Source organism: Rhinoderma darwinii, chromosome 10 (assembly GCF_050947455.1).
Source record: "Rhinoderma darwinii isolate aRhiDar2 chromosome 10, aRhiDar2.hap1, whole genome shotgun sequence".
In the NCBI taxonomy this organism is placed as follows: Eukaryota; Metazoa; Chordata; class Amphibia; order Anura; family Rhinodermatidae; genus Rhinoderma; species Rhinoderma darwinii.
This window is the reverse complement of record NC_134696.1, coordinates 22,873,947-22,901,946: the sequence shown is the minus strand read 5'-3', so window position 1 is coordinate 22,901,946 and position 28,000 is coordinate 22,873,947. Positions and strand designations below refer to the sequence as shown.

The window sequence follows — 28,000 nt, the reverse complement described above, 5'->3', positions numbered from 1 at the left end:
ATATCACACAGTATGCGCTTTTTGGGGGGGGGGTGTCTCGACATAGAAAAACGTAGTCAATTACATTTGGAAAAATGTTATAGTGGCCCGACGGCTGCACCAGCATCTGCCAGGTGAATTGAGCCTTATGGATACATTTGGCATATGGGCCGGGAGGTTTCTCGGGGCACATGTCAAACGTAGGGCTTAGACGCAATAGGAACAGAGCTGCAACAGCTTGTCAGATCGAAAGAGAGTAGTCTGAGTTTACCCCTCCCCTAGGGAAAGTCCAAGTTTAAACCATGATTTAGCGAGAGACCATGACTGTTCATTTCATTCATAGACCAACAGAGGAAATGTGCGCAGCCGGCTCTACAACCCAGCCATACAGTAAGGATTTTATCTCTAGTTCTCATATCTGTGGTTATGCGGAGGGAGTGGGGGGGGGGGGGATCTACTATATTCAGGACCTGCTGCTGAGCCTTTTTTATTTTTTAATGTTCCGACCAAAACGTCTTAAGTCCGGGGTCAATGTCACTTCAAAATGTTTCAAGCACAGATGTGTATAACAGCGGATATCTGCTGTACATGGTCTGGTGTGACAAACATTGCGAGACATTTTAACCAGTTCAGGACCGCGCTATTTTGAGCCTTCAGGACCAGACACAATTTAGCCATTTTTAGCACGCGTTAGTTAAATGGCTATAACTTTTTTATTTGTTGGGCTAACGACGTGATTTTTGCGATGTTTTTTCCGTAGACAATACAGGTTTCTTTTTTTATATTTCTATACACATCCTTTTTGCAGTTTTAGAATTTTTATTCATAAAGTTTGAAAATAATAGTAAAAAAAATAAGCTTTTTTACGTTTCAGCAATTTTACATTTTTTTGGGTAATAACATAGTTTTACCCTAAAATAGACCTTTTATTTGTGATCGTCATTGTCTACCGTAAATTGTAATAAATTATATGTCTATATTAGGGTAATTGGGTCAGCGCTAGCGTTACGACAATTATTGGCAGGAGGGGGAACGTTTTTTTTTGGCGTGGGTATTTTATGTGTATTTATTATTCTTTTTTTTTTTTGCACTTTACTATTTTTTTTATTACTATGGTCTGTGACTCAAAGTTCAAAAAAGACCTTTGGGGAACTTTATATATTTTTTTTCTTTCTTTTACACCATCTTTTCCACAGTTACAGGGGAAATCAGCCCTCTCATAGTGACGATTGTCACTAATAGGGCTGTGCTGGGTCTAGTAAGACCCAGCAGCAGTCTGTCAGTAACGGCACCCGGTGATCATGTGACCAATCATATTGAGCGCTGTGTACAAGTCATCAGAGAAGACAGAAGCAACGAAAGCTGCTTCTCTCCTCTCCTCAGGGTCCCCGGCAGTCACTGACAGCCGGAGACCCGACATTCAGCTGCCCGATCGCTCGGGGAGCAAGTTAAAACCCGAGCCGTAAAAAGTCTATGGCGCGGGTTTTAAGGACCCTGAGCGTTGGCTGTAAAAACACAGCCAGCGGTCGGGAACCAGTTAATGCATATGTCTCGTGGTGAGTCATTTTTTTAAAAAGTGACGTCCAAGAACTTTGTGATACAAATGACGAGGCTGTTACAGATTATCTGTGGTCTAAGTAAATCCAGTTTTGTATATTTAGTTATTCTGATAACTCTTCATAATCGGTCAGCTTCATGTACGAGTGTTGAGAGCTGTAGGTTTTTACTCCAACTATTAGATGCAAATTATAATGCAGCTTTAACTTTATGACCCTATACTTATAAATGAGATAATTGCATATGTAGCAATCCATAATACATAATGTCAGCTTTAAGGAGCTTGTACTAATATATCAGGGAATTGCTTTAATAGCCTTTGGCTGTCAGTACATGCTGGTAGTTGTAGTTTCTAGGTAGAGGGGATGTTGGGGGGGGGGGTACAAATTCCCCATTGTTGTCCTATTAATCTGGTTAACAATATGACATCTGCTGTTTATGGCAGTCTGTATGTTACCTATGGAGCATTCCTGCTTATAGAGCATATATTAGGGAATTGCTATTTATGCAAGGAGTTGTGCCAAGATAGGTGATAAATGTCTGATCACTGGGTGACCCACCGATCACCAGAATGGGGGGGGGTCTGGAGTCCCCCATTCCTCTTCACTGCACCTCCCACAATGCATAGAAGCTTCAATGGATTGGCAGTCGAGCATGCGTTCTGCCGTTCCTTTCATTGTCTTCAGCTGGCGGAAGCAGCCTTGCGCTGTACTCCGCTGTCTCCGTCTCAAAGACTTTGAATGGAGCGCCAGCACGCCTGCTCAACCGCCGCTTCATACAAACTCCTCCTCCCCGCAGCGAGGAGGAACATCTATCTTGGCACAACCCCTCTAAAAACTGTAAGATATTAGTTTAATGTCCCTGAAGATTATTAGACCCTGGTCTTTAAAAGGGGTAAAGTTTATTAGGGGGGGGGGGGTCCCGTTCAGGATCCCCATCTCATCAGCCAGAGCAGCTACATAGAGTGTCTCTCGCGCTGCACTTGGCACTTCCATACATTACACAGCAGCCCATCTATGTCAATAGGGACTATGTAAAGCTTTATTTCCGCTGTGGTACGGGACTATAATAGATAGATGCTGTCAATCCACACAGTTGTTTGTCCATTTTGCACAACTCCTCAAAATACAAGTAACTGAAAACACCAGAAATCGCATAGAAAGATCATTTTGGTAATGGCAACAAAACCTTCCTCTAAACAGTGCACCATGTATAGAGCCAGGCTAGCATATAATACAATACAATACAATACACAATATGTACTGAATAATGGAGATAAGCAGGTTTATGTTTAATGATTTACCAATTTAAGACATTATAGGGATCGTTATTTAGCCTCCAGTCTTACTTGGGGCTCCATAATAGGACATTTGCATATCTGGCAAACAGCATCATTTTCCATATTTCGCTCAGTAACACGAAGTCTAACGCAGCCATAAACATCACAAGGTTTCACCAACACCTGAGTGAGACAGCTAATTTTGAAAGTTCTTAGATCCCCTTAGATTGATAATTTTTGAAAGGACTGAGGGTGCTACCAGCAAAGTGGAGGTCTGCTTTTTTAGGAAGGGTTGGAGGCGCCACAAGCTCATTTCAGCAATAGACCATCCTTTGGGAAGGTCTATGGATGCCACCAGCCCAGCAGAGGGGTGCGCCCTTGGTAAGGACTGCTGATTCCACCAGCACAGTGGTAGTCTACTTCGGGAAGGACCGCTCACGCTAGGTTTGATCCTTTTGGGTAGGTCTGCTGGAGCCACCAGCACAGCTGAGGTTTGATACTTTCAGAAGGACTGTTGGTGCCATCGGCACAGCGAAAGTTTGAACCTTTGGGAAAGACTGCTGAAGCCGCTTGCACAGTGAAGGTTTGATCCTTTCAGAAGGACTGTTGGAGCCACCGGCACAGTGAAGGTTTGATCCTTTCAGAAGGACTGTTGGAGCCACCGGCACAGTGAAGGTTTGATCCTTTCAGAAGGACTGTTGGAGCCACCAGCACAGTGAAGTTTTGATCCTTTAGAAAGGACTGTTGGAGCCACCGGCACAGTGAAGGTTTGATCCTTTGGGTATGACTTCTGGTGCTACCGATACAGTGAAGGTCTGGTCCATGTTGGAAAAACTTCTTGTGTCATATGAAGTTTCTCATGATCTTCAGAAGGTTTGATAGCGGACCATACATGGTCCAATTCCTTGCTCGATGCCGCTAAATATGGCTGTTTGTGCCTGGGCATTAGAAAATGCTCCAGAAATAGCAAGAAAGTATCTAACAAACTGATTCCAAGGATTGTCGAACATTGGCAGTAGCATAAGACAGAACCTCTCTAATGGTCATTTACAGAACATTATATCTGCAGTTCTGCATGTAGCTCATGTAGAGACCATATATTTCACTTCATACCAACAGTCCCTGTTTCCTGTCCCTTTGAGACGTGAGGCTGAATGGTCATAAGTGACGTGCTGTGACCTTCACATGTTTTCTACAACCCACGACTGACATTTCATTACACACAATCATACTTTGTGGTAAATTAGGAAATTACATTATTTGTAAGTGTGAGCTAGAATGTTCTTCATGTCTTACGGGTCTCTAAAATAACCCTATAAGCCAAGGAAAAGGGACAGAAGGAGCCTACAGATATCTCCCATGGACCAGCAAGTCACACGAAGGGCCAGTAAATTCCCTTAATGACCGGCTGTTCACGTTTCCTGATCTCGGCGTACCCTGGTGAATACATAGGATCTGAAAGCGTTCAGACTGCTATAGGTTAGAGGGGGCACTGAGATGGTAACAATTTTTACATGGGAGAGTTAGGAAATACCTTACAACTGGTGTAATATACAATAATGACCAGGCGGTTTTCTTAGGGACGCAGGATTTGCAAACAGCGTGAATGTAAGCCATGCTCAAGGTAGTGTTCTCCTGTTGTATATGACTATGGGCAGTGGGAATGGCGCATCTTATTTATAGACATGGGATACATGCAAGCGGGTCTGTATAGAATTTATTCTCATGATGGTAAATTAGGAATTTATCTGATTTTGTGGTTTTTTTTGTGAACACGTGTTAAAGACCTTGAATCCAATATTGCATCTTGTGGCCCCAGCTGGAAGGAATCAACTCATGGACGCCTCTGATTGGCTCAGGGTCCATAATTTGAAGATACCTTGCCAAAAACTTTTTTCATCCCCCTCATGGGAGGTCCAGGAGCTGTTTTAGTGGGTATATATGAAAGCCCCCCCAAAAAATAAATAAATAAAAAATACGTGTATGAGATGGGTGACCTGGCACAAAGCTTGAGCTGGTTTATACAATTTTTTTTTATTAGTAGAAGCATTTATCATGATTCTGGAGGTATTTTGCAAAATATGCTACAAATATTGTCTGTAGGTAGAACAATAAGATAGTAAAGGGGTTGTAGGAGATTAGAAAAAACATGACTGCTTTCTTCAAAAAACAGCGCCACTTTTGGCCATAGGCTGTGTTTATTATTGCAGCTCAGCTCCTTTCTATTAAATACAAACCCCATTAAAATATCTGCCATCGTTATGTCATTTAGTAGAAATGATGTCTAATCTCTATTTAAACACTAGATAGCTCAGTTTTGTTTGAGTTTTCGGGTCACATTTCTTCTGCTTCCTCTATTTTGAATTCTCGATCTCTCTTTTAATTTCCTTCTTATCAACCTGTAAAAACTGGAGCCAGAATAGAAAATACAAATACACTCTGATATAATATTTGCAGAAAATAAACAAAAATCCATACAAAAAGTCTTTATAAGAGTCTATTTACAGTACGTCATAGCCTTCTGTCGAAGGTATAAATTTGGAGTATTTCCTAATGTATACCTCCAATGTATGCCACTGTATAGGCATACAGTGTCAGACGTCACCCATAGGGTCCCATTGTAAAAAAAATACAAAGTTGTAGGCTACTACGCTATTCTATACAGTAAAATAATAAGTTTGCGGTTGCATACCTCCCCGACGTATACTAAAAGGAGACTCTTTTGCCATACATCAGGTCAATGGTCAATGGATTACATTCGGTGTATTTGCCAATAGTGCAGAAGCTGAATGTAGAGTTCAAACGTGATGGGCAAAGAACTTGTGGGCACAGAATTTTGTATCCCTATTTTCTATTCTCATTTTTATGTAACCTGTAATTATCTTATAAGTAGCTCTGTACCTTTAGTATTCCGTTTTTTAGTGTTCCGGCGCCGTATAATGAGCATAAAAGTCATATCTTCATCCCTCAAGCCTTTCCGAGTTAACCCCGCCTCCTTACGTTTGATTGACAACTCCTCATCTCCCCCAGCACACACGAAAAATCCGGCGCGTGCTTGGACGAGATTTCGTCATTCAGGGCGGGCCGGTTTTCAATGGTGGGCAGGCAAAAGAAGAGGCGCAAAATGTTTATAGACCGTTATTTACGCTCGGAGGAGGAGTTTAGGAGAGGGGATAATGGCAATGAGCTTTTGACAGCAACGGCCAGCGAGGGGTGAGGAGAGTTCATTAGGTGAAATGCTGGTGACAGGTTCCCTTTAATGCTTCATATGATCATAGCCTTGGGGGTCACTCCAGGCTCCATGTTACGATCACTAAATCATTCTGTGCACTATGAAATGTGTGGGCTTTTTTGTTTTTGTTTTCTTTAAATAAAAAGTTTCCCAGCACTTTCTCTTCCTCACAACTACTTTTACTTTTAAATTAAAAAAAAAATGTTTTTATAGGGAAAGATTTAACAAAGCTGGTGCAGAAAACACCTGAGTTCTGTGACATGAAGCGGGCTGAGAGCTGACAACCTGGTTGAGGTGAGTGAACTGCTAAAAGCTCTATCCAAAGAAGAGTTTTCAGGTTTAGGTGGAGTTCTACTTTAAGATATATTACATTGATATTGAAGGCTATGGAAACCTTTGAAAGTAAATGTTTTTAGTTATTTTTTTTTAATAAAAAGGTCAGTCAGTGTGTTTGGTGCAACTTTATAAATACTTTTTATAAAAAATTTGTTTTACTTTTTGAGATACAGCTGCTCTGTATTCTCTATATAGAGCAGGTATATCTAGCTCTATTCACTGAATCCGTCAGTTCCGCGGATCTGACAGGTTCAGTGACAGCGGGTCCTGCGTGATCCACCTGTAAACGATCACATCTAAGTTATGAACACGCAGGACCCGCTGACACTGTACCCGTCAGGTTTGCGGGACTGATGGATTCAGGTCTCAGCGCTAGATACAGCTGCTCTATATAGAGAATACAGAGCAGCTGTATCTCAAAAAGTAAAACTAAATTTAATAAAAAAATATTTATAAAGTTGCACCAAACACACTGACCTTTTTATAAAAATTCCCTTTAAACATGGGATTTATAGCCTGCTGTAAATTATAAAAATATTAGAAGTCGCCATGAAACACCTCGCTTATAGTAGGGAGCATGTTATTCCTTATAATACATACCTCAGCTGCTTCAGAACTTCTCTTTATAGAGGAAAAGGCACAGAAGGATAAACTTCCAACCCGGCACAAGTGACCTGTAACACTACTCCTGGCAGAAATAAGCGGCACCTCGGTAGTGACACTTATCGCATTTCGATTAGCACATGTTGAAGCCAGAACATGGTCATTATAAATGTATTATTATCAGATTCATCAATGGAGAAACTCTATCGACGTATATTGTAAATGATATATGTGTCTAGTGCGGTTCCGGGATGTGTTTACTAACGTTTTTTGTGCTGTTTTTTGTAGCTTTTATCGGCTTTCAAGTAGGACTTTAAGATCGTCGGTGCGTTCATTGTTTTAGAGCTTTAACTGCAGAGAATGGACACAGTGACGTGGAGTTTGTTATTTGGGGTTCTCCAGGTCCTGTACATTGAGGTTGTCCTTGGCAATGGTTGCTTCACTTTCCAGGGAAGTTGTTGTATCCTGTGTAATCCTGGTAAGTCAACACAGCAAGATCAAATATATAATATCATTAAGGCTACGGCATATTGGCGACACTAAGAGGCCCGCAATGTGTGGTAAAATCAGGGAGTTGCGTGCATCCTATGTTACACTATAGGAGAGAGGTTGGTTTTCCCTTCAATTGCTATGCAACATGGCAACTTTTTCCCTCGTAGTGTAATATTGAGGTTGTGCGCAAGTCATGATTTTACTGCAAACCATGGGTGACGAAATGTCATCGTTAATCCCCAGCCTAAAGAATATGTTCCCTTTTGCAACCTTTTTTTATGCATCTAAAACGAAAAATAAAGCAGTCAGAGAATGGAAACATTTCTGATCTCGTCCCATTAATAGATGAGGGTTCGCTTCAGTGTATCAGTGTAGGCAGTCCTCTCTAAGTTAAATACAGCAGCAGCACAAATCTATCTCCAGGCACATGGTCTCTCTGGGTCTCATATGGTGCCTTAGTTTGGTTCTGTATTACAGAGATATTCTCTCCTAGAAGCCTTGCTAGACAAATAACTTTATAATACGGCAACTGATGGTAGAGAAAACCTCTGTATGAAATCACTCACAGTAGAGCCACATATATCTTTATTAATGCTGAATTAGGGAGCTGTAATACAATAGTGTTCATGATCGCTACCCTGATACATTGTAACAAACGGTATCGTTGGCTTTACACTGAATCCGTCAGTCCCGCAGACCTGACGGTTTCAGTGTCGTTGTGTCTTACACGCCGGATCCACCTGTAATCGATCACATCTAAGGTATGAACTTAGATGTCATCGATTACAGGTGGACTCGTCGACACTGAACCCGTCAGTTCCACGGGACTGACGGATTCAGTGTAAAACGAGTTCTACAGCTGTTCTGTATAGAGAATACAAAACAGCTGACTAATCTATTTTTAAAAATGCCCTCAAATGTGTACATAGACTTTAGATTACACAAAAAAAATAACATTACTGTAATTTGCTGAAACTGGACAATCCCTTTAAGCCTCAGACTGTCCAGCAGTAAGATTGTCCTTGTTGCCAAAAGCAACCAATCAGAATTAATCATTCATTTCATAAACTGCTGTGGAAAAATGAAAGCTGTGCTCTGATTGGTTGCTATGGGTAACAAGGCCTGTTTTACTGTTAAACAGTTTTGATAACTGAGACGCATTGGGTCTGGTTAGTATATGAGAGATCCCACAATGGTCTTCATCTCCTGGTTAAAACTTTGTTGACAACTTCTTGATAGATACAATTGTTCTGATGACATTTTTGGATATATCAGGTTTTTCCCACAGATAATCAAATCTTTATATTTAGGGGATTTCAACGGCAGAAATTGTACCTTTTATTGTTTCATCCAAGGAAGAAGAGAAAGCGAAACACATTGAGAACAAAAGGTCACTGTGTTAGATAAGACTCTGTTCACACGACGTCGGCAGTTTTGTCACTTTTACTACAAGCCCCAAACCCCGGCAGACCCTATTATAAGTCAATGGGGTCTGTTAGGCGCCAGTTTGATCTGTCGCATGACTGATTTGGCACAGTGTTGTGACTTCCATAGTGAATGAGAAGCCACAACGCAGGTGTGAACAGAACCGAACTGGTGGAAAGGTCACTTGATAAATCTCTCCCATCACATACATGTAATGGGAGACATTTATCAAAAGTGGAGCACCTATCAGAATTCAGAGGCCGTTCTAGGAAATGGAAAAAAAAAAGCAATATGGTTGCTATGGGCAACTGCACTGACACAGCGCGGTGAAATAGTCAGGCTGGTGGAGAGACTTCAGTTTAAAGGGACTCTCCACTTTTAATATTAAGTAGATCTCCCTGACACTAATTGATTGCTGCTGGGACCCCTTATATTCGCCATAATCACCAGGGGAGAGTCCTGATCTGATTACTTACCATGCAGTAAAATGAAGCCGTCCATTAACATCAACGGACATTTGAGTAATGCAACGGTGTTCACCCAGACCGAGACGCTTCAGCTCTGTCTAATAAAGGAAGGGTACTGTAGACGCCCCTACATACCCTCCACATTACCCAATAGGGCATATAGTAAGGGGTTTTCAAAGAGGACGACTGAGCGCCCATAATGCAGGGGTACAATAATTTTTACTGCATTAGATTACCATATAGTGCATAGTGTAAAGAGAACACTTTCCAGAGAATGCTCTTTGTAGACGTAGAGGAATGCTGGGAGAATTACGCTCTGAAGTCAGCAGAATTGTGAATGCAGCTCTGAAGTATAATACAGGCTGCAACCCATGAGTATGAGAAGTAATATATAAACTATATAATATTATGGACATAAAGATATTTATGTGGCAACCTAGGACAAGGAATGCATAGATTATCTGTAAGGTGCCCCCGAATATGTTGGTGCTACACAATGTATTGCTATATATTATTAGGTATCTTGTTACTATATGGACGTGCTGAAGGTTTTTTTTAATTGTATTATATTTTTTGTGCAATGATCATTTCCCTATGTTCCACAGGTTATTTCCTGCCTCAAGAATGTGGGACCTGTACCCCATGTCCTGCCACAGGCTACACAGACAAACGAAATAATAAGTCGTATTGTGATCATTGTCAACGCTGTGAAGGTAGGTGATCAAAAGTGACACAGAGAAATAATGGGCAGTATCACAGCTCGAAGATTTTGGTCTCCAATGTCAAATCCGTATCAGGGCCACGAAGATTATGTCTTATTTATTATACTGCTGTCCATGTATGTGGCCCTTGGAATCTCGGAAACCCGTGGTGATCTATGTGCGGACAATTAGGTCCCCAGGGGGTCCAGGTTGTGCGACTGTAATAAAGACCCTAAAATGCAGCTTTATTACGGCCATGTGAAACCACCCTAAAGCTGGGACTTACCCCATGTTGTAAACTGCGAGGGATTTAAACAGTCTTTGCCTCTTTGGACCCAGCACAGTGGGATTTCCAATGACAGGAATATGTCTCACCAACATCTAATCCTGAGCTGCATACACATTTCTGCAGGCTTCAGAGCTGTAATCTCCCATCATTCCCTGCTTGCTTAATGTCTGTACAGTACTTGCTCCAATGATTTACATTCTGGGAAGTGTCATCTTTACACCACTGTACAGTAGTCTGATGCAGAAAAAAAAACTATCTGCCCCCCCCCCACTACATTATAGGAGGTCAGATAAGCTGTTAGGGGTGTGTCTGACAACAAGCTTGTTGACGGTTTCCAATAGCAACCAGCAGAATTGTGAATGCAGTGCTGGACTATAATACAGTCTTTAACTCATGAACCGTACAAATTGTGAGAAAGGTGCTGACTATGGCTAGTGGTCCCCATGATATAATATCACATGAGGGCCATTTTCATTGAAAGCCAATTACCCTATCAATATGTTTTCCGTCTGCAAGGAAGTATTCGGCACACAAAGTTGAAGATGAGAGAAACCTCTTCTCTCCGCCGTTAACCCCTTGAATGCCGCGATCAAAGCTGACCACGGCATTCAAAGTAAATAAGGGAAGGGGGACTGCCCTTTGACAGAAAATCCCTGTGACGCAATCAAGGCCCATAACTTGTATGGCCAGACAGCCCAGGGTCTATTGAAGGACCCCAGGGCTGTCTGACCATATTCCCTGTTAGGGCTCACTGAGGTATGCCCTAACAACTGCCTGTGTACAATCAGTACACACAGGCTAATGTACTGGCATATAGATCTAGGTCAGCACATTACAGTTAAAAATTAAAATCTAAATGAAAAATTCCTCTATGGGATAAAAAAATAGAAAAAAAAAGAAACAATAATAATTTTAATTCATTTAAAAAAAAATTATGTTAAATTTTAAAAAAAATACACAGAAATACAAATTTTTTACAATTCATAAATTTTTTCAAATATAAGTCCCAAAACATGAAATAATATAGACATATTTGGAATCACCACGACCGTAACAACCTGTACAGTAAATGTATAACATTATTTATGATGATCGATGTTCGGTGTAAACAAAAATAAATTAAAACTGCAGCGGAACTAATTTTTTTCCTGCATTTTCGCCAAAATAAAAATGTATATAAATGAAACGATAATATATTCGTACCAAAAAATTGTATCTACATAAAGTACAACAAGTCCCGCAAAAAACAAAGTCTCATACAACTATGTCGTACAAAAAATAAAAAAGTTACGAACGTCGGGATGCAAAAAGGGAGATATAAAAAAAATTGTTCTGTCCTTAATGCCAAAATTGTCCGTGCCCTTAAGGGGTTAATATGGTCGCAAAGCCAAACACGTATGTTATGGGGGAAGTCAAGTGTGTTCAATAACATGTGTATGGCCACAGTCAGCGCTTACCGAGTGGTGATGTATAAATCTAGTACATACAGTAACACAAATAGTTATAAATAATAATATCCTATGTTGGGAAATACCTTGGCCATACAAGTTATTTTGGTTGCATTACTAGGGAGATCCCCCAAAGTTGTCCCTTTACTTCCGTGAATTTCACTTCCATGAAACAATGCAATGAGATAAGGAGTTCTGGCCGTACATGAAGATCTCGACATGATCATAAAGTGGAAAACACATAGAAATTGCCTAAAGAGGAAGTAAACAAAACACCAGCAGAAAATCCTCCGGTTTTCCCCACAGTTCGTGTCTGATTACTTTGTTATGGTATAAACAACCATATTGTTCGCAGCTCTTCACTGTCCTGCGGTGACTTTCGTTTTGCTGTGACTGTTTTTTTTAAGGGGTATTCCGGTTTTATCATATAAAGCTTATTCATTGTGATTTGTAAAGTTATACAGTTTTATAATATACTTTGTGTATCAGTCCCCTACGGTTTTCAAGACCTCTGCTTACAGTTATTGAATGGGTAACCTCATTATTAAAGGGAACCTGTCACCAGCATTTCACCTATTAAACCAGCAATACCCGGTGGTTGCGGGTAAAAAATGATTTTTATATGACCTATAATTATCTTCTTTGTAGCTCTGTACCTTTAGTATTCACTTTTTTAGTGTTCCCCCGCCGTATGCTAATGAGCATAAAAGTCATATCTTCATTCCTCAAGCCTTTGAGTTAACCCCGCCTCCTTACTTTTGATTGACAGTTTCTCGCCTCCCCCCAGCACACACATAAACCCACGCTTGTGCATCGATGTCCTGTTCTGGTACGTGGACACCATAGCGGCGCATGCGCAGTAACGAGATTTGAGGCCCAGACGAAGCAGGGAAGGGTGTCGGACCATACAAGACGAGATTTCGGCATTTAGGGCGGGCCATTTTTTGGGGGGTTGGGCGGCATAAGAAGAGGAACGAACGAAACTGCCGGATTATTACCATAAAAGACACAAAATGTTTGCAAGACCGTTATCTACAGTCGGAGGAGGAGTTTAGGAGAGGGGATAACGGCAATGAACTTTTGATAGCAGCGGCCATGAGGGGTGAGGAGAGTTCAGTAGGTCAAATGCTGGTGACAGGTTCCCTTTAAGTATTCATGTGATGTTGCATGTCTTTTTAAGGCGGCCATATATTTATGATTAGAATCGGCCGCAATGCAGTCGATCGATTGTACATCAGATCGTTCGTGGTGAACGATCCGACCATCAACATGACAGACTGAACCATCTGATCAGGGACATTTTCATCCACTGGTAGTAAACATTGAATGGTTCCCATTCAATGACAAGGCAAGTGGAGCAAGCACAGATATTGAAAACCGTCAGTAATTCATGTGGAAAGTTTATTTGGAAATTGCATAACTTCTCATTGTACAATGAATAAGCTTCTTTTTTTTTGACAAAGAACAAAAAAACAAACTTAAAGTTTTAATATGCATCTGGTTATATAATAATGTGGAGTAGTGCACAACACCTGCAGCGCAAAACCTTAATAGTGAACTAGATGGCGCAATTCTGACCACTAAGTTATCCGGTGAAATTACAGCCCCAAGGCAAAATCTGTAACAGCCCCCACAAATCATATGCCATTTATAATACTGATCTCTTATGGGGCAGAGGGACCCTTTGGGCCTCCTCAGGCTCCAGGACCCAGGTGCACCCGCAAACCCTGCAACCCTATAGTTACACCCCTAAATGCAGTCCTGACACTTAAAAGGGTAACTAAACTTATATAAAACTTTTGACATGTCAGAAGTTTTGATCAGTTAGGGTTCGAGCACGGAGACCCTCACCGATCGCTAAAACGAAGCGGCATGTGAGCGCTGTGCTGCTTTGTTCTTGATCTGCTTTCTTCTGAAACCCAAGCAGGCTCGTAGACTTTCTGTTGAGCCTGTACACTGCTCGTTCTGCTTTTTCGAGGAAAGCCGATCGGAAATGAAACGACACATCGCTCATCTTCTGCCGCTTCATTTTAGCGATCGGTGATGGTCTCAGCGCTCGAACCCTAACTGATCAAAACTTAACATTTTTATATGTTTGGTTACACTTTACAGTCCGCTGAATTTCTTTTATCTGAGCCCCTATTTTAAGGGTACACCTGGTAAGCGGTAGGTCAGGTAATTCTCTTACCGGACGCTTTGTTGCCGAACTACCTCCTCCAATCCCGGCCACCGTTATGTCTCGTGACCGCTACATGACTGCATGATTTCTACAGCATTTGCGGTGTGGACCATTGAGTATCTCTTAGGATTGCATAGTGAAAGTGACTTCCGGTCCACACAGAAGACGGAATCGGACGGCCACGTCACCCAGGATCGGAGGAGATACAGTAGTTCGGCAACAAATCGCCCAGTAAGAGAATTACCTGCCCTACCTTATACCCAGTGAACGGGGGCCTAGATAAAAAACCAAATCGCCAAAGGACAAGGAAGAGTCCTGTCTTAGGGGTCAGAGGTGTCACTCACTTTTTCTGGCTCCTGATTGGTACTTTGAGGATGAGATCGTATAGATTCTATAATCCTAAAGCAAGCCTGTCCTAGTGATGGAAATGTCATCTCAATATTTAATATATATTCTCCCAAATAATTATGTATCTGAAGCGACTAGGAAGCAGCGCCTGTGACTAGGAGTCTATGATAAGGAGGGGAGTCTGACCTTGTATTGTTTTATCATTCTACAGGAATATTCCGCTATGTAGAGAAATGCTCATCTACAAGGAACGCTGTATGTACGTGTATTCCTGGGAAGAAATGTACTGACGAAAAGTGCAAACGCTGCAAAACTGACCGTTGTCCTGCTGGTCAGCGGCTTGTTGGACAAAGTAAGACCCTCGTTGTAAGATTGTATTGTGAATTATCTGTTCTACACAGGCCGCATGAAGGATTTTCTCATAGGGAGGGCCTTGTGTCACATGACCTGCCGTATCATCAACACTGTGGGGTACCCCCACTGTATTGCCCCCACAAGTATAATCTTGTGACACAGATATTGGAAGAGTCCAGGAGGCAGCACCTGTGTTTCATAATGTATTTATTAAGTTTTACAATAAAAGCGTATAACAGTACATAGCCACTATGTTACTATGACAACACTTCCTATGTCAGTGCACTGGCAGGTTATCATAGGGACCCAATGCCTCATAGTAACTAATGAGAATTTGGCTTTAATTTTACTAGCACAGGTAAGACAGTGAAAGAAGAAATCTGATGTTTGCTATAAGCTTAGTATAGGCAAACAAAAGAACAAGAACAGAAAGTCTCGTCATGGGAACACAGGGAGAAACATAGATGGCCTGCTTCCCTTCACACAGCCATAGAGTTAAATGATGACATTCTTGTTGCCTGCAGTTACCACTAGGGGGAGCTTACAATTAGAGTTGTATAAATCTGTCTTCAGTAAGCTCCCCCTAGTGGCGACTTTAGGCAGCAGTGACTATGAATCCTGGCAGAATCTCTTTACATTTTTTGATTGTCTCTTACAGAATGCATGAATTGCCCCCTGGGCACATTTAACACTGGAGCAGAACACGTTTGTACACCATGGAAAAAGTAAGGACTGTTTGTTTGTGTATACTGCTGCCTCTTAGAATATATCGAACATTTCTTTATCCTCCGCATAGTTAATATCAAGTGCACATCGTTTTTACTGCGCCCATAGGCAATAGAAGTCAGCAATTTGAGCCAAAATCACAGAAATTTGCTGTAAAATGTAACGTCTATTGGCAGTTTTGTGTAGGATATATTAAAGGACTGAGCAAAAGTTTATTGTATATTTGTGCAAACATTTACGATAAGTCTATTTCTGTCTACACAGTTGCACAGCATTGGGAGGTGTAATTATCAATAATGGAAGCCATACATCAGATGTGGTTTGTGGTGGATACGTTACCAAGAAGACACAGTCACCCGGCCCAACAGCAGCCGTCACCACCACAACAAGTAAGTCCTTCTACTAACACAGTATCAGAATGACACAGTGAAAGCGCGTAATTCACGGACGCCATACTGGATCAAGGCCCAGCTATCACCTCCAGGCCTGTAAATATCTATTCATTCAGAACCAGGGAAGTTTGTTCGACTTCATATTTCATGAGCTTCAACCTTGATCTCCCAGTCTCCTCAACCTACAAGCCCCAATGATAACCTCAGCAGATTCCCTGGGCTCCCCTTCCGCCCATCAGACAGTGTTAGTGCCCGCACATTGTTACACGTCTTCTGCTTCCTATAGTGTGTACATGTACAAGCTGTGCAAGTCTGGTTGTAGAGAGACATGCAATGCCCGCACCCAGAAATGGCCACAGCATACACCAAGGAGTACCAGGAATTGTAGTTCTATGGAGATGTCATTGAGAGAAAAGATCCTGGCAGGGTTGTACCTAAATATCTATATGGGGGAGTTCAGACTGAGTTTTTTTACGCGGAAAACACGCCCAAAAAACATGCAAAAACATCTCCCATTGATTTCAATGGGAGGTGGAGGCGTTTTTTTCCCCATGAGCGGTAAAAACCGCTCACGGGAAAAAGAAGCGACATGCCCTATCTTTGGGCGTTTACGTCTCTGACCTCCCATTGACCTCAATGGCAGGCAGAGAAAGCGTTTTTCCAGATGGAATTTTGAGGCAGATTTTTTTGCCTGCAAAAAACTCTGTATGAACTCCCCCTTACAGTGTATGCAGAACCTTGCAGCCTTAAAGGGGTTGTCCGGTTTAGAAAACCTATTTCCATTGAGTGAGTATAGGGGCATCCACTGTTCAGGATCCTCATCTCTTGGCCAGGGTGGAGAGCAGTTCCAAAGAGCGTGACTCGCTCTGGAGGACCTGTCCTGTCCTGCATTACGCAGTCAATCCAATGATGTGAATGGACACTAATGCTTAATTTGCCCTGTGGTGGCGCTGCAGCGAAATTGAACACTTACGGTCAGGTTTCTCCATATATTTCAGCCGATCACTGGAAGTCCTAGCAGAGGGACACTTTGTGATTTGCTTATTGCCAACAGACCATTCTAACAAGTAGGAATTGTCCAAAGTGGAAGACCCCTTTAAACAAAACCCGAGTTTGGACAACTCCTGTTCACCATGATTTACTGGGGTTATTGGGGGGCATGGAAGGTGTGAACCTGCCTCTCTACATGAAAGGTACCACTGGCAAAAAAAACAAGAATGGGGTAAATAGTTGAGGATCAGGGCCATATATGGACAGTGAAGTCAGGGAATCCCCGGCCAAAGCGTTGCTGACGCTCTGGCCGGGGATTCCTCTCCTGGAGGAGCCCCTGATTCACTGTCCATATATGGACAGTGAATCAGGGGCTCCTCCCGAAGCGGAATCCCTGGCCAGAGCGTTGGCAACAATCTGGCTGGGGATTCCACTCCTAGAGGGAGCCCCAATGGTGCCATCTACATGTAAGGGGTGTGTAGCGCTATCTACAGAGGGGGGCTGTGGCGCTATCTATATAGGGGGTGTGTGACGCTATCTACAAGGGGGGTTATGGCGCTATCTACAGAGGGCACTGTATATATGGGGGCACAAACTGGGTGCCTAACTTCTATATGGGGGCATAAACAGGGCCTAACTTCTATATGGGGGCACAAAGTGTCGTTTTACTGCCGCCGTGAGTTCCCCCGCAAAGGGGCCCACTAAGTCTGTGTCGCCCATGGGCCCACATAAGCCTGGAACTAGCCCTGCTGAGGGTCATGCAGTTATTTGGTTCCACAAAGGGCGGCGGTGGTGTAGGAAAACTCTGTGTAAGTGATTTATCGGTGTGAACCAGCACCAGGAGGGTGTCTCCTCTGCTCAGTGTGCATTCTTGTCCTCCATCATCTCTTAACCATTCCTATGAAGCTGCACCCACCATAAATCGACCAGCACATTTCTCACAAGTCAACTCTACTAGATTTGAATGGAATTTTATTTTTTTAGTAGTAGTAGTGTAATGATGGGGGTAGGGAAACAGACAAGTGAGCCCTAATCTACCCGCCACTCAGTCCCTGCCTACTTGCAACGACCCGCCCTAGGCGACGGGGTACAACTGGGCGACGGTCCCTACACTCAGTAAGTGCACGACAGACAAACAGACAAGGGTACACAAAGCTAAGGGAAATGGGGCAGTGGCCCACGGCAACACCGTGAGCAACAAGAGTGGTGAACGAGCCGAGTCAAACCAGGAGTGTACGAGGTACCAAACGCAGAGCAGGAGAGTAGTGAACAAGTCGAGTCAAACCAGGAGTGTACGAGGTACCAAACGCAGAGCAGGAGAGTAGTCAGTAAGCCAGGGTCAGTATGAAGCAGGGTCAAATAGTTCAGAAGCTGCAGCAGGGCCAGGAAACCAAACGAGAAGAATCACAAGCAAGGAGGAACAGGAAAGGCAGGTATAAATAGACAGAGGGCGGGAGCTAGCTCCGTCTGGCCAGGCTGTGATAGGCTCTCCCACTCCTAAGCCTGCCATCCTGAGTGGTGGAAGATGGAGTCAGTCTCACAGACATAGAAGCAGGTGCAGACTGATTACCTATGGGTGTTGATACAGAAGCTGTGCCTGGCAGATCCTTTACAAGTAGTTTTTTTTTTAAGTAACGCTCTTTATTAAAACTTTATTCATGTTTTGGCATACATAGCAATTCCGGAATCACTCACTAGTGGTTGTATAATGATTGCCATCAGGACTGCAGGGAATTTCATGCAGGAGCCACTAGCACAACCTTGTCCTTGTCCACAATGTATATATTATGCTTAGTATGTTATATTTTTGTAATATGTAAATATAATTTTTTCTTTATTATTTTAGAGCTAAGATCCGTCCCAGAACCATCACCTGGACTAAGTAATCTGGATATTGCATGTATTGTAGTCCCTTCTGCAGTCGTTTTATTTCTCATAGCGATTTGTGTTTTATGGCGAGAGAAATTGACAGAAAAAATGAAACATCTTTTCCAAAATAGTAAGTAAATCTTTGTAACTGCAATATGGAACAGCAAAGCAAATATCTCATGTGAAAGGATCATGTTGGAGAGTGTTTATCCCGTCATAAACTGATGGTGAGGAACCTCCTACAGGAAACCTCTGTGGTCGGATGATTATGCCCTTGGGTTCCTTTGGGACCTGGTTAGGAGTTCCCCGGAAAATATCAAAAACAAGAACTGTCACTTTTAGGCTGCGTTTACACAGGGCGGATGTGCTGCGTAAAAACACACAGTGTATCAGCCCTGTTCGCCGCAGGGAATTCCGGACAAAAAAACACACCAAATTGTGGCTACGCGTCCCTCTTCTGTCATCCCATGTGACTGCTGAAGTCTGATTGGCTGCAGCAGTCACATGGGATAAAATGTCATCCCAGGAGGCCGGCCCGGACAAAGAAGCACAGAACTCTGAGTAAGTATAACATTCTTTTTTTTTTTTCCGAGTTGCGATTTTTCCGGCAGAATCGCAGCTTTTCCGCTGCAAAAATCACAACAACTGCTATTTGTTGCGGGTGTTACCTCCCATTGAATTTAATGGGGAAAAACCGTAGCAAAAAAAAAAGTAGGGTTTACGCAAATACAATTGACATGCTGCGGATTTTAAAAAAACGCACCGCAGGTAAAGTTCTGATTTCCGCTAATCGTTTTTGCAGCGTGTGGATGAGATTTGTTCAAATTTCATCCACTTTGCTTCTACTGTATTATGCGGATTTTCTGCACTGAAATCCATTGCGGAAAATCGCAATATTTACGGTACATGTGAACATACAGTTAAAGTTGGCGATGTCGTAGAGATTCCTCAGGAAGGCACTTTTTTTTTAAGCTTAATGAGCAGCGGTAGTGAGGGCACCCTTATATTTCCAAAGTCATGGAATTTTCGGAATCATTCGGAAATGGAGAAGTCATGGCGATAATTGGATAGGCAAGTCAGGGTGACAACCGTTTTTAAGATAGAAAAAAATTAATATATTTCCCTTCAGATAAAACTTGTGATATACATGGCAGACACATATATATTAGTATGCATATATATGCATTAGTGTGTAGTAGAAAAAGTCACCCGACATGCTGGAGTCCTCCTGTGTAGGATCGTCCGGTAGATGTTTCCTTATTCCGGGTAGATCTGTGGAGAGGAATCCTGCAGAGGGTCACGTGAGAAGACCGGTGCGGCGTCTGGTTGCGCCAAGTGCCGATACAACGTTTCGGGGTCCGCCCCCTTTTTCAAGCATGTGGCGTTACATTCAGTGCCGGTTTATATTGAAGGCTGAACAGCCGGTGATGAAGGCTAATGAGGGAAGTGAAAGTGGTTTTCTGTTTTATATATTGTGGAATATGTGTAGTGAACATTTAACAACTGGCTTGATAATCTCGGAGTATCTGTATATTCAATGTTACGTATTATTAGTCGATAGAAGGTTTATTTTATATTTATCTCAAGAATGTAACTATATATATATGACTTATAACAGATACAATGGATGTAAAGAATAGCAATGTAACGGGCATATTGGGATTCTATTATTGTAAGGATTGTGTTTAGATTTATATTTAATCCAATATGGAGATTTGTTGGTCTCGATTTTATATTATATTTGAAAAAAAGCAAGTATTGGCTCCAGATTATTTCATCGGAAAGTGTCTATTTTTATATATTATTTGTATGAGATATAAAGACTTGGATCTAAACATAAGATATTTGAATATATATTATTATAGAAAGATTCTGAAGTTACAGATTTCATTGAGACTTGTTGAAATAAAGCTAATTAGGGTGTGTATCCAATGGACTTCTCACTGGAGAAGTTTTGTTTCAATGTGTTCGCTGCGATGCCCTTCATCTTCCTCTATTATGCACCATTTTAATTCATGTACTTTGTATCTCATATCGGAAAAATGTTTTGCCACGGAGATTTCTCTGTATTTTTTTTTGGACAGAGATATAAAGACTCAAAACAAAAACGTAAGATATTTGAATATTGAATATTTTCGAGGATACGAAGAGAGAGAGATGTCTAAAATCGGAAACAAAATAATGTCTTATAAAAATGAACATGCTTTCTTGAATACTCCTAAGAATGGCACCTACTCATGTTTGCCATAGGTGGAAATGAACATTAATGGTTGTTCATTTTAGTTTTTTACTTTACGTATCTGTAAATCATTTTTATAAGACATTATTTCGTTTCCGATTTTAGACATCTCTCTCTCTTCGTATCCTCGAAAATATTCAATATTCAAATATCTTACGTTTTTGTTTTGAGTCTTTATATCTCTGTCCAAAAGAAAATACAGAGAAATCTCCGCGGCAAAAGATTTTTACGATATGAGATACAAAGTACATGAATTACGTGCATAAAATGGTGCATAATAGAGGAAGATGAAGGGCCTCGCAGCGAACACATTGAAACAAAACTTCTCCAGTGAGAAGTCCATTGGATACACACCCTAATTAGCTTTATTTCAACAAGTCTCAATGAAATCTGTAACTTCAGAATCTTTCTATAATAATATATATTCAAATATCTTATGTTTAGATCCAAGTCTTTATATCTCATATAAATAATATATAAAAATAGACACTTTACGATGAAATAATCTGGAGCCAATACTTGCTTTTTTTCAAATATAATATAAAATCGAGACCAACAAATCTCCATATTGGATTAAATATAAATCTAAACACAATCCTTACAATAATAGAATCCCAATATGCCCGTTACATTGCTATTCTTTACATCCATTGTATCTGTTATAAGTCATATATATATTTACATTCTTGAGATAAATATAAAATAAACCTTCTATCGACTAATAATACGTAACATTGAATATACAGATACTCCGAGATTATCAAGCCAGTTGTTAAATGTTCACTACACATATTCCACAATATATAAAACAGAAAACCACTTTCACTTCCCTCATTAGCCTTCATCACCGGCTGTTCAGCCTTCAATATAAACCGGCACTGAATGTAACGCCACATGCTTGAAAAAGGGGGCGGACCCCGAAACGTTGTATCGGCACTTGGCGCAACCAGACGCCGCACCGGTCTTCTCACGTGACCCTCTGCAGGATTCCTCTCCACAGATCTACCCGGAATAAGGAAACATCTACCGGACGATCCTACACAGGAGGACTCCAGCATGTCGGGTGACTTTTTCTACTACACACTAATGTATATATATGTGTCTGCCATGTATATCACAAGTTTTATCTGAAGGGAAATATATTTCTTTTTTCTATCCTAAATACGGTTGTCACCCTGACTTGCATGCATCTTTACATTTTTGGCCATAGAAAGACTTTGAAAGCGTATTTCCTGCACGTCTACACCCATATGCAAAATAAGGTCTATCTATATCTTTCCTTAGATAATTGGATAGGCCCCATGCACATGACCGTAAATCATGCGCATATACGCAAAGTTATCCGTAAATACGGTCTGTAGTGCATCCGCAAAAAGAAGAAATCCACAAATGATATGCAACATCTGAACCTGGCGTCGCCTAGCAACGCTTTCGTAATTACGGGTGCACATCCATCCGTAATTACGGAAGCGCCCATAGACTTTTATGGGGCGTCCGTGCTGTAATACGGACAAAAAAAGGACATGTTTTATCATTTCTACGGCACGGACACCCATCCATAAAAATACGGAAAGGTGTCCGCAGCCCATAGAGACGAATGGGTCCGTAATTACGGATGAAACCTACGGTCGTGTGCATGGGGCCTTTGTCTTTAGGGAACTCTTCACCTCCTTTCTTGATAGGAGCTCTGAGGTATTCCCTGTGGAGATCCTTAACGTTCTACCACTCAACAGCTTTATTTTGGAGCCGCCATATTTGGGGTGGTTCTGGTCAGTAGTATTCCGTGGAGCTCTATTGTTTGATGGACTCCAGTCTGACCGAGTTCTCCAGCCCAAGAGCTACACAGGGACATTGATTGTTCTTGGCTTTAACTAATCTAATTTAAGAATCTATAGCGCATACCCTAAACCGGTAATTTCCAAAATTTTTACCTTGGGGAAACCCCTACAATAACCCCAACCGTACAGTAAAATCGACAACACTTGCTAGCGAAGGGGAACCCCGGGGTTGAAAAATACTGCCCTAAATACACTCTTCATGCATTGTATGCTAATTTTACACCTGATTTCCCCAAAACAGCGCAACGCTAGTTCACAGGCCATGTCTGGTATTGCAGCTCATTAAATGAACAGGGCTAAACTGCAATACCAGAAACAGCCTGTACCCAAGAGTGGTGCTGTTTCTGGGAAAAAAGACAATTTATTTTTTTTAATCTTGGACAATCCTTTTAAGAAAGACAACATGCCATAAAGTGCAATAAAAATGTATTGTTACTCTATAATCAATTTTTTTTTTTTGCAATAGTACCAAAACCAATAGTGAAGCAGACGGAAGAAGAAGACGGCTGTAGCTGCCACTTTCCAGAGGAGGAAAATGGAGCGGAGGATGAACCCATGACCCTAGAAGCCTGACACTGGCGCATCTCCTTTTTTCTATATGAACAAGTTCTGTTCTCTTCTTACTGCATACGTAGGATTAGCTCTATATTGAGCGGACGGTTCAGTAATGAATCACTCAACTGCTTCCACAAAGAGTCAGACAAATAAAAGAATCCTTACAACTAATACTTCATGATCCCAAGCTAGAGGTACCCGGGTCCACATAACTAGTCCTGCACCTGAAGGACACTTGGATAACTATTGCTCCAGATTCTTATTCCCGACCCCTAAGTTGTACTTTACAGTTCTTTATCCAGATTTAGTTGATATTGGCCTTAGATTGGACTGCCCAGCCAATGGACCAAGGGACTACCCTATGGGCACAGGATCTGGACTGATAATGGAGCATCGACACTATGTGGTCCGTGACCAGTGGAAAACCAAATCTAAAGCGGATCTCATACTGCTGGGATTTATCACAAATAATTTATTAGTCCTTGTTGAAGCTATGGCCTTTGTGCAATGGTAAGAGCTGTACAATTTAAAGGATATGTCCACTTTTGCAACTGTCTTTTGTTTGTTTTTTGCTCCAATGCATCTAGCATTAAACATCACGCAACCTTGTTGTAAAGGTGGATATACCCCGAAGCTAAAAGGGGCAACATTGGACCTATTCTTTTAACAGTAGTATCTCATCTATGTTCTCTTCTGTAAAAAATAAAAAATTTGATTGGTCAAAAACCTTAAAGGGGTTATGTGGGGACCAAAAATTATTAAAGTGTACTCCCTGCAGTATGTGATACACTCGCTAATATACATTCCGTTTCCCCGTGGCGCTGATTCTGAGATCTTCATAGATTTTTATAACGTTGCCAGAGGATCCTCCTCTGGAAAGTGGCAGCTATAGCTGTCTTTTTTGATGACGATACGACTTTGTCACGTGACCGACCCCGCTGTACTTTATATGCCACTTCCACTGCTTGTACATAGATTACAGCGGGGCCGGTCACAGGACGAAGAGTCGTATCGTCATCAAAGATGGCTGCGTCCTCCGGCAGCGCTATACAAATCTATGACAATCTAAGAACCAGCGTGACGGGGGATGTATATGAGCGAGCGTACTCGCATACTGCAGGGACTACGCTGCTAATCATTTCCGTCCCCATATAACATGGAGTACAATTGTGTGCTGTCCGACAGCTAAATTGTGAATCTATTTCTATTGTATGTATTTGTTTTATTACAAAGATTTCAGTTGAGCAACTTTTCAGTATTCATATTAAAGTTAAAGGGGTTATCCAGGCCATCAATTTCTTTTGACTATCATCAGGATAGTCCATCAATATCTGATCAGTGGGGGTCTGACTACCGGCACCCACGCCGATCAGCTGTTTTGAGGGGGCCGCGATGCTTGTATGAGCTTCTTCACCTTCATTCCTTATTTGCTCATACTCTGAATTGCATGAATGAGAACTGACCGTAATAAAGGGAAAGCAGCGCTCGCACGAGCATCGCGGCCCCTTCAAAACAGTTGATCGGTGCAGGTGCCAGGAGTCAGACCCCCACCGATAAGATATTAATGGCCTGTCCTGAGGATAGCCCATCAATTATGACTGGAAAATCCCTTTAATGTTAACCCTTGAACTCTATTTAGTTTTTTTTTAATTAACTGATATAAATGTTGCATTGATTAAAATATATATATATATTCTTGTGATACACAGATCTAAATTCTTTGCATACACATGGAGTTAAAAGATTCAAATGTAACAAATCTCATCCACGCTGTGGAAAAAATTTGCAGAAAACAAGTGCGTAAATTGATCTGCGGTGCGGATTGTTATTCTGCAGCGTGTCAATGTATCTGGCGTAAACGCTGTTGACTTTCGGCACAGAAGTTCTGCAGCATTTACGCTACGTGTGCTGGTGGGCCAAAGAGTTTGGATGTTTGAGAGGCAGGAAGGTTGTGAAGTATTCTGTGGTGTAACAAAAACGTAAAGTCACTTTATTTAAAGACTGAGTATTTATGAATTGTGGTTGTGTACTGGAGTATCTGCAGAGATCTGAAGCTGGAGTAATAAGAAAAGCACAAATGTGGTTACGATGTGTAAATTCAGTATTCACACCATAGGTGGGCTGTCTCATGCTGTGCCGCCATGTACGTCCCTTACAGCAGAATCAGGCGGTTCTGTAGGAAAGTTCTGACTTTTTTTCTTTTCATCACTGAGGTTATTCACAAAAGTCTTAATCAGGTTTTGCAATGTGTTCTGGATGTCGCTCCCATGTGTATTGCATGATGATTGGTTGGAGGTCCACGTCTATTGTACAGGTGGCTCATTCTGCTGTACTTACCGGGCTGCCACTAAGTTCAGAGCACCATTTCTGCACATGTAGCTCTGTCTTAACATCACGACTATATACAGCTACAAGTTCATGATGAGTGTTAATTGCCATAATGCCTTTCAGAGCCCTCTTCTCATATTTATGTACATAGGGGGCAGTATTATAGTAGTTATATTCTTGTATATAGGGGGCAGTATTATAGTAGTTATATTCTTGTATATAGGAGCAGTATTATAGTAGTTATATTCTTGTATATAGGAGCAGTATTATAGTAGTTATATTCTTGTACATAAGGAGCAGTATTATAGTAGTTATATTCTTGTATATAGGGGGCAGTATTATAGTAGTCATATTCTTGTATATAGGGGCAGTATTATAGTAGTTATATTCTTGTATATAGGGGGCAGTATTATAGTAGTCATATTCTTGTATATAGGGGCAGTATTATAGTAGTTATATTTTTGCATATAGGAGCAGTATATAGTAGTTATATTTTTGTATATAGGGGCAGTATTATAGTAGTTATATTTTTGTATATAGGGGCAGTATTATAGTAGTTATATTCTTGTATATAGGAGCAGTATTATAGTAGTTATATTCTTGTATATAGGAGCAGTATTATAGTAGTTATATTCTTGTATATAGGGGGCAGTATTATAGTAGTTATATTCTTGTATATAGGAGCAGTATTATAGTAGTTATATTTTTGTATATAGGAGGCAGTATTATAGTAGTTATATTCTTGTATATAGGAGCAGCATTATAGTAGTTATATTCTTGTATATAGGGGCAGTATTATAGTAGTTATATTCTTGTATATAGGGGGCAGTATTATAGTAGTTATATTCTTGTATATAGGGGCAGTATTATAGTAGTTATATTCTTGTATATAGGAGCAGTATTATAGTAGTTATATTCTTGTATATAGGAGGCAGTATTATAGTAGTTATATTCTTGTATATAGGAGGCAGTATTATAGTAGTTATATTCTTGTATATAGGAGGCAGTATTATAGTAGTTATATTCTTGTATATAGGAGGCAGTATTATAGTAGTTATATTCTTGTATATAGGGGCAGTATTATAGTAGTGTATATTCTTGTACATAGGGGGCAGTATTATAGTAGTTATATTCTTGTATATAGGAGCAGTATTATAGTAGTTATATTCTTGTATATAGGGGCAGTATTATAGTAGTGATATTCCTGTATATAGGAGGCAGTATTATAGTAGTTATATTCTTGTATATAGGGGGCAGTATTATAGTAGTTATATTCTTGTATATAGGAGCAGTATTATAGTAGTTATATTTTTGTATATAGGAGGCAGTATTATAGTAGTTATATTCTTGTATATAGGAGCAGCATTATAGTAGTTATATTCTTGTATATAGGGGCAGTATTATAGTAGTTATATTCTTGTATATAGGGGGCAGTATTATAGTAGTTATATTCTTGTATATAGGGGCAGTATTATAGTAGTTATATTCTTGTATATAGGAGCAGTATTATAGTAGTTATATTCTTGTATATATGGGCAGTATTATAGTAGTTATATTCTTGTATATAGGAGGCAGTATTATAGTAGTTATATTCTTGTATATAGGAGGCAGTATTATAGTAGTTATATTCTTGTATATAGGAGGCAGTATTATAGTAGTTATATTCTTGTATATAGGAGGCAGTATTATAGTAGTTATATTCTTGTATATAGGGGCAGTATTATAGTAGTGTATATTCTTGTACATAGGGGGCAGTATTATAGTAGTTATATTCTTGTATATAGGAGCAGTATTATAGTAGTTATATTCTTGTATATAGGGGCAGTATTATAGTAGTGATATTCCTGTATATAGGAGGCAGTATTATAGTAGTTATATTCTTGTATATAGGGGGCAGTATTATAGTAGTTATATTCTTGTATATAGGAGCAGTATTATAGTAGTTATATTCTTGTATATAGGAGGCAGTATTATAGTAGTTATATTCTTGTACATAGGGGGCAGTATTATAGTAGTTATATTCTTGTATATAGGGAGCAGTATTATAGTCGTTATATTCTTGTATATAGGAGGCAGTATTATAGTAGTTATATTCCTGTATATAGGAGGCAGTATTATAGTAGTTATATTCTTGTATATAGGGGGCAGTATTATAGTAGTTCTATTCTTGTTGATAGGGGCAGTATTATAGTAGTTATATTCTTGTTGATAGGAGAAGTATTATAGTAGTTATAGTCTTATATATAGGGGCAGTATTATAGTAGTTATATTCTTGTATACAGGAGGCAGTATTATAGTAGTTATATACTTGTATATAGGAGCAGTATTATAGTAGTAATATTCTTGTATACAGGAGGCAGTATTATAGTAGTTA

At 40.6% G+C, this 28,000-nt stretch overlaps 1 protein-coding gene across 1 annotated transcript; it reads left to right on the top strand.

Annotated features, from left to right (window-relative positions):
• The first annotated feature begins 123 nt into the window (after positions 1-123).
• Positions 124-24,823, top strand: TNFRSF9 (TNF receptor superfamily member 9). Its single transcript, XM_075839497.1, has 9 exons — positions 124-369; positions 6,261-6,341; positions 7,275-7,464; positions 9,976-10,083; positions 14,547-14,687; positions 15,348-15,414; positions 15,680-15,804; positions 18,644-18,796; positions 23,210-24,823. The coding sequence occupies exons 3-9, from the start codon at positions 7,347-7,349 to the stop codon at positions 23,314-23,316; spliced, it is 819 nt and encodes a 272-aa protein (XP_075695612.1). The 5' UTR covers positions 124-369; positions 6,261-6,341; positions 7,275-7,346; the 3' UTR covers positions 23,317-24,823.
• The last annotated feature ends 3,177 nt before the right edge of the window (positions 24,824-28,000 follow it).

Bases quoted from the DNA above. Each gene is read 5' to 3' on its own strand.
- TNFRSF9 (XM_075839497.1), top strand. From the start codon at position 7,347: ATGGACACAGTGACGTGGAGTTTGTTATTTGGGGTTCTCCAGGTCCTG. The intron at 10,084-14,546 runs GTAGGTGATCAA...ATCATTCTACAG, and splicing joins TCATTGTCAACGCTGTGAAG to GAATATTCCGCTATGTAGAG. The intron at 14,688-15,347 runs GTAAGACCCTCG...TGTCTCTTACAG, and splicing joins TCAGCGGCTTGTTGGACAAA to AATGCATGAATTGCCCCCTG.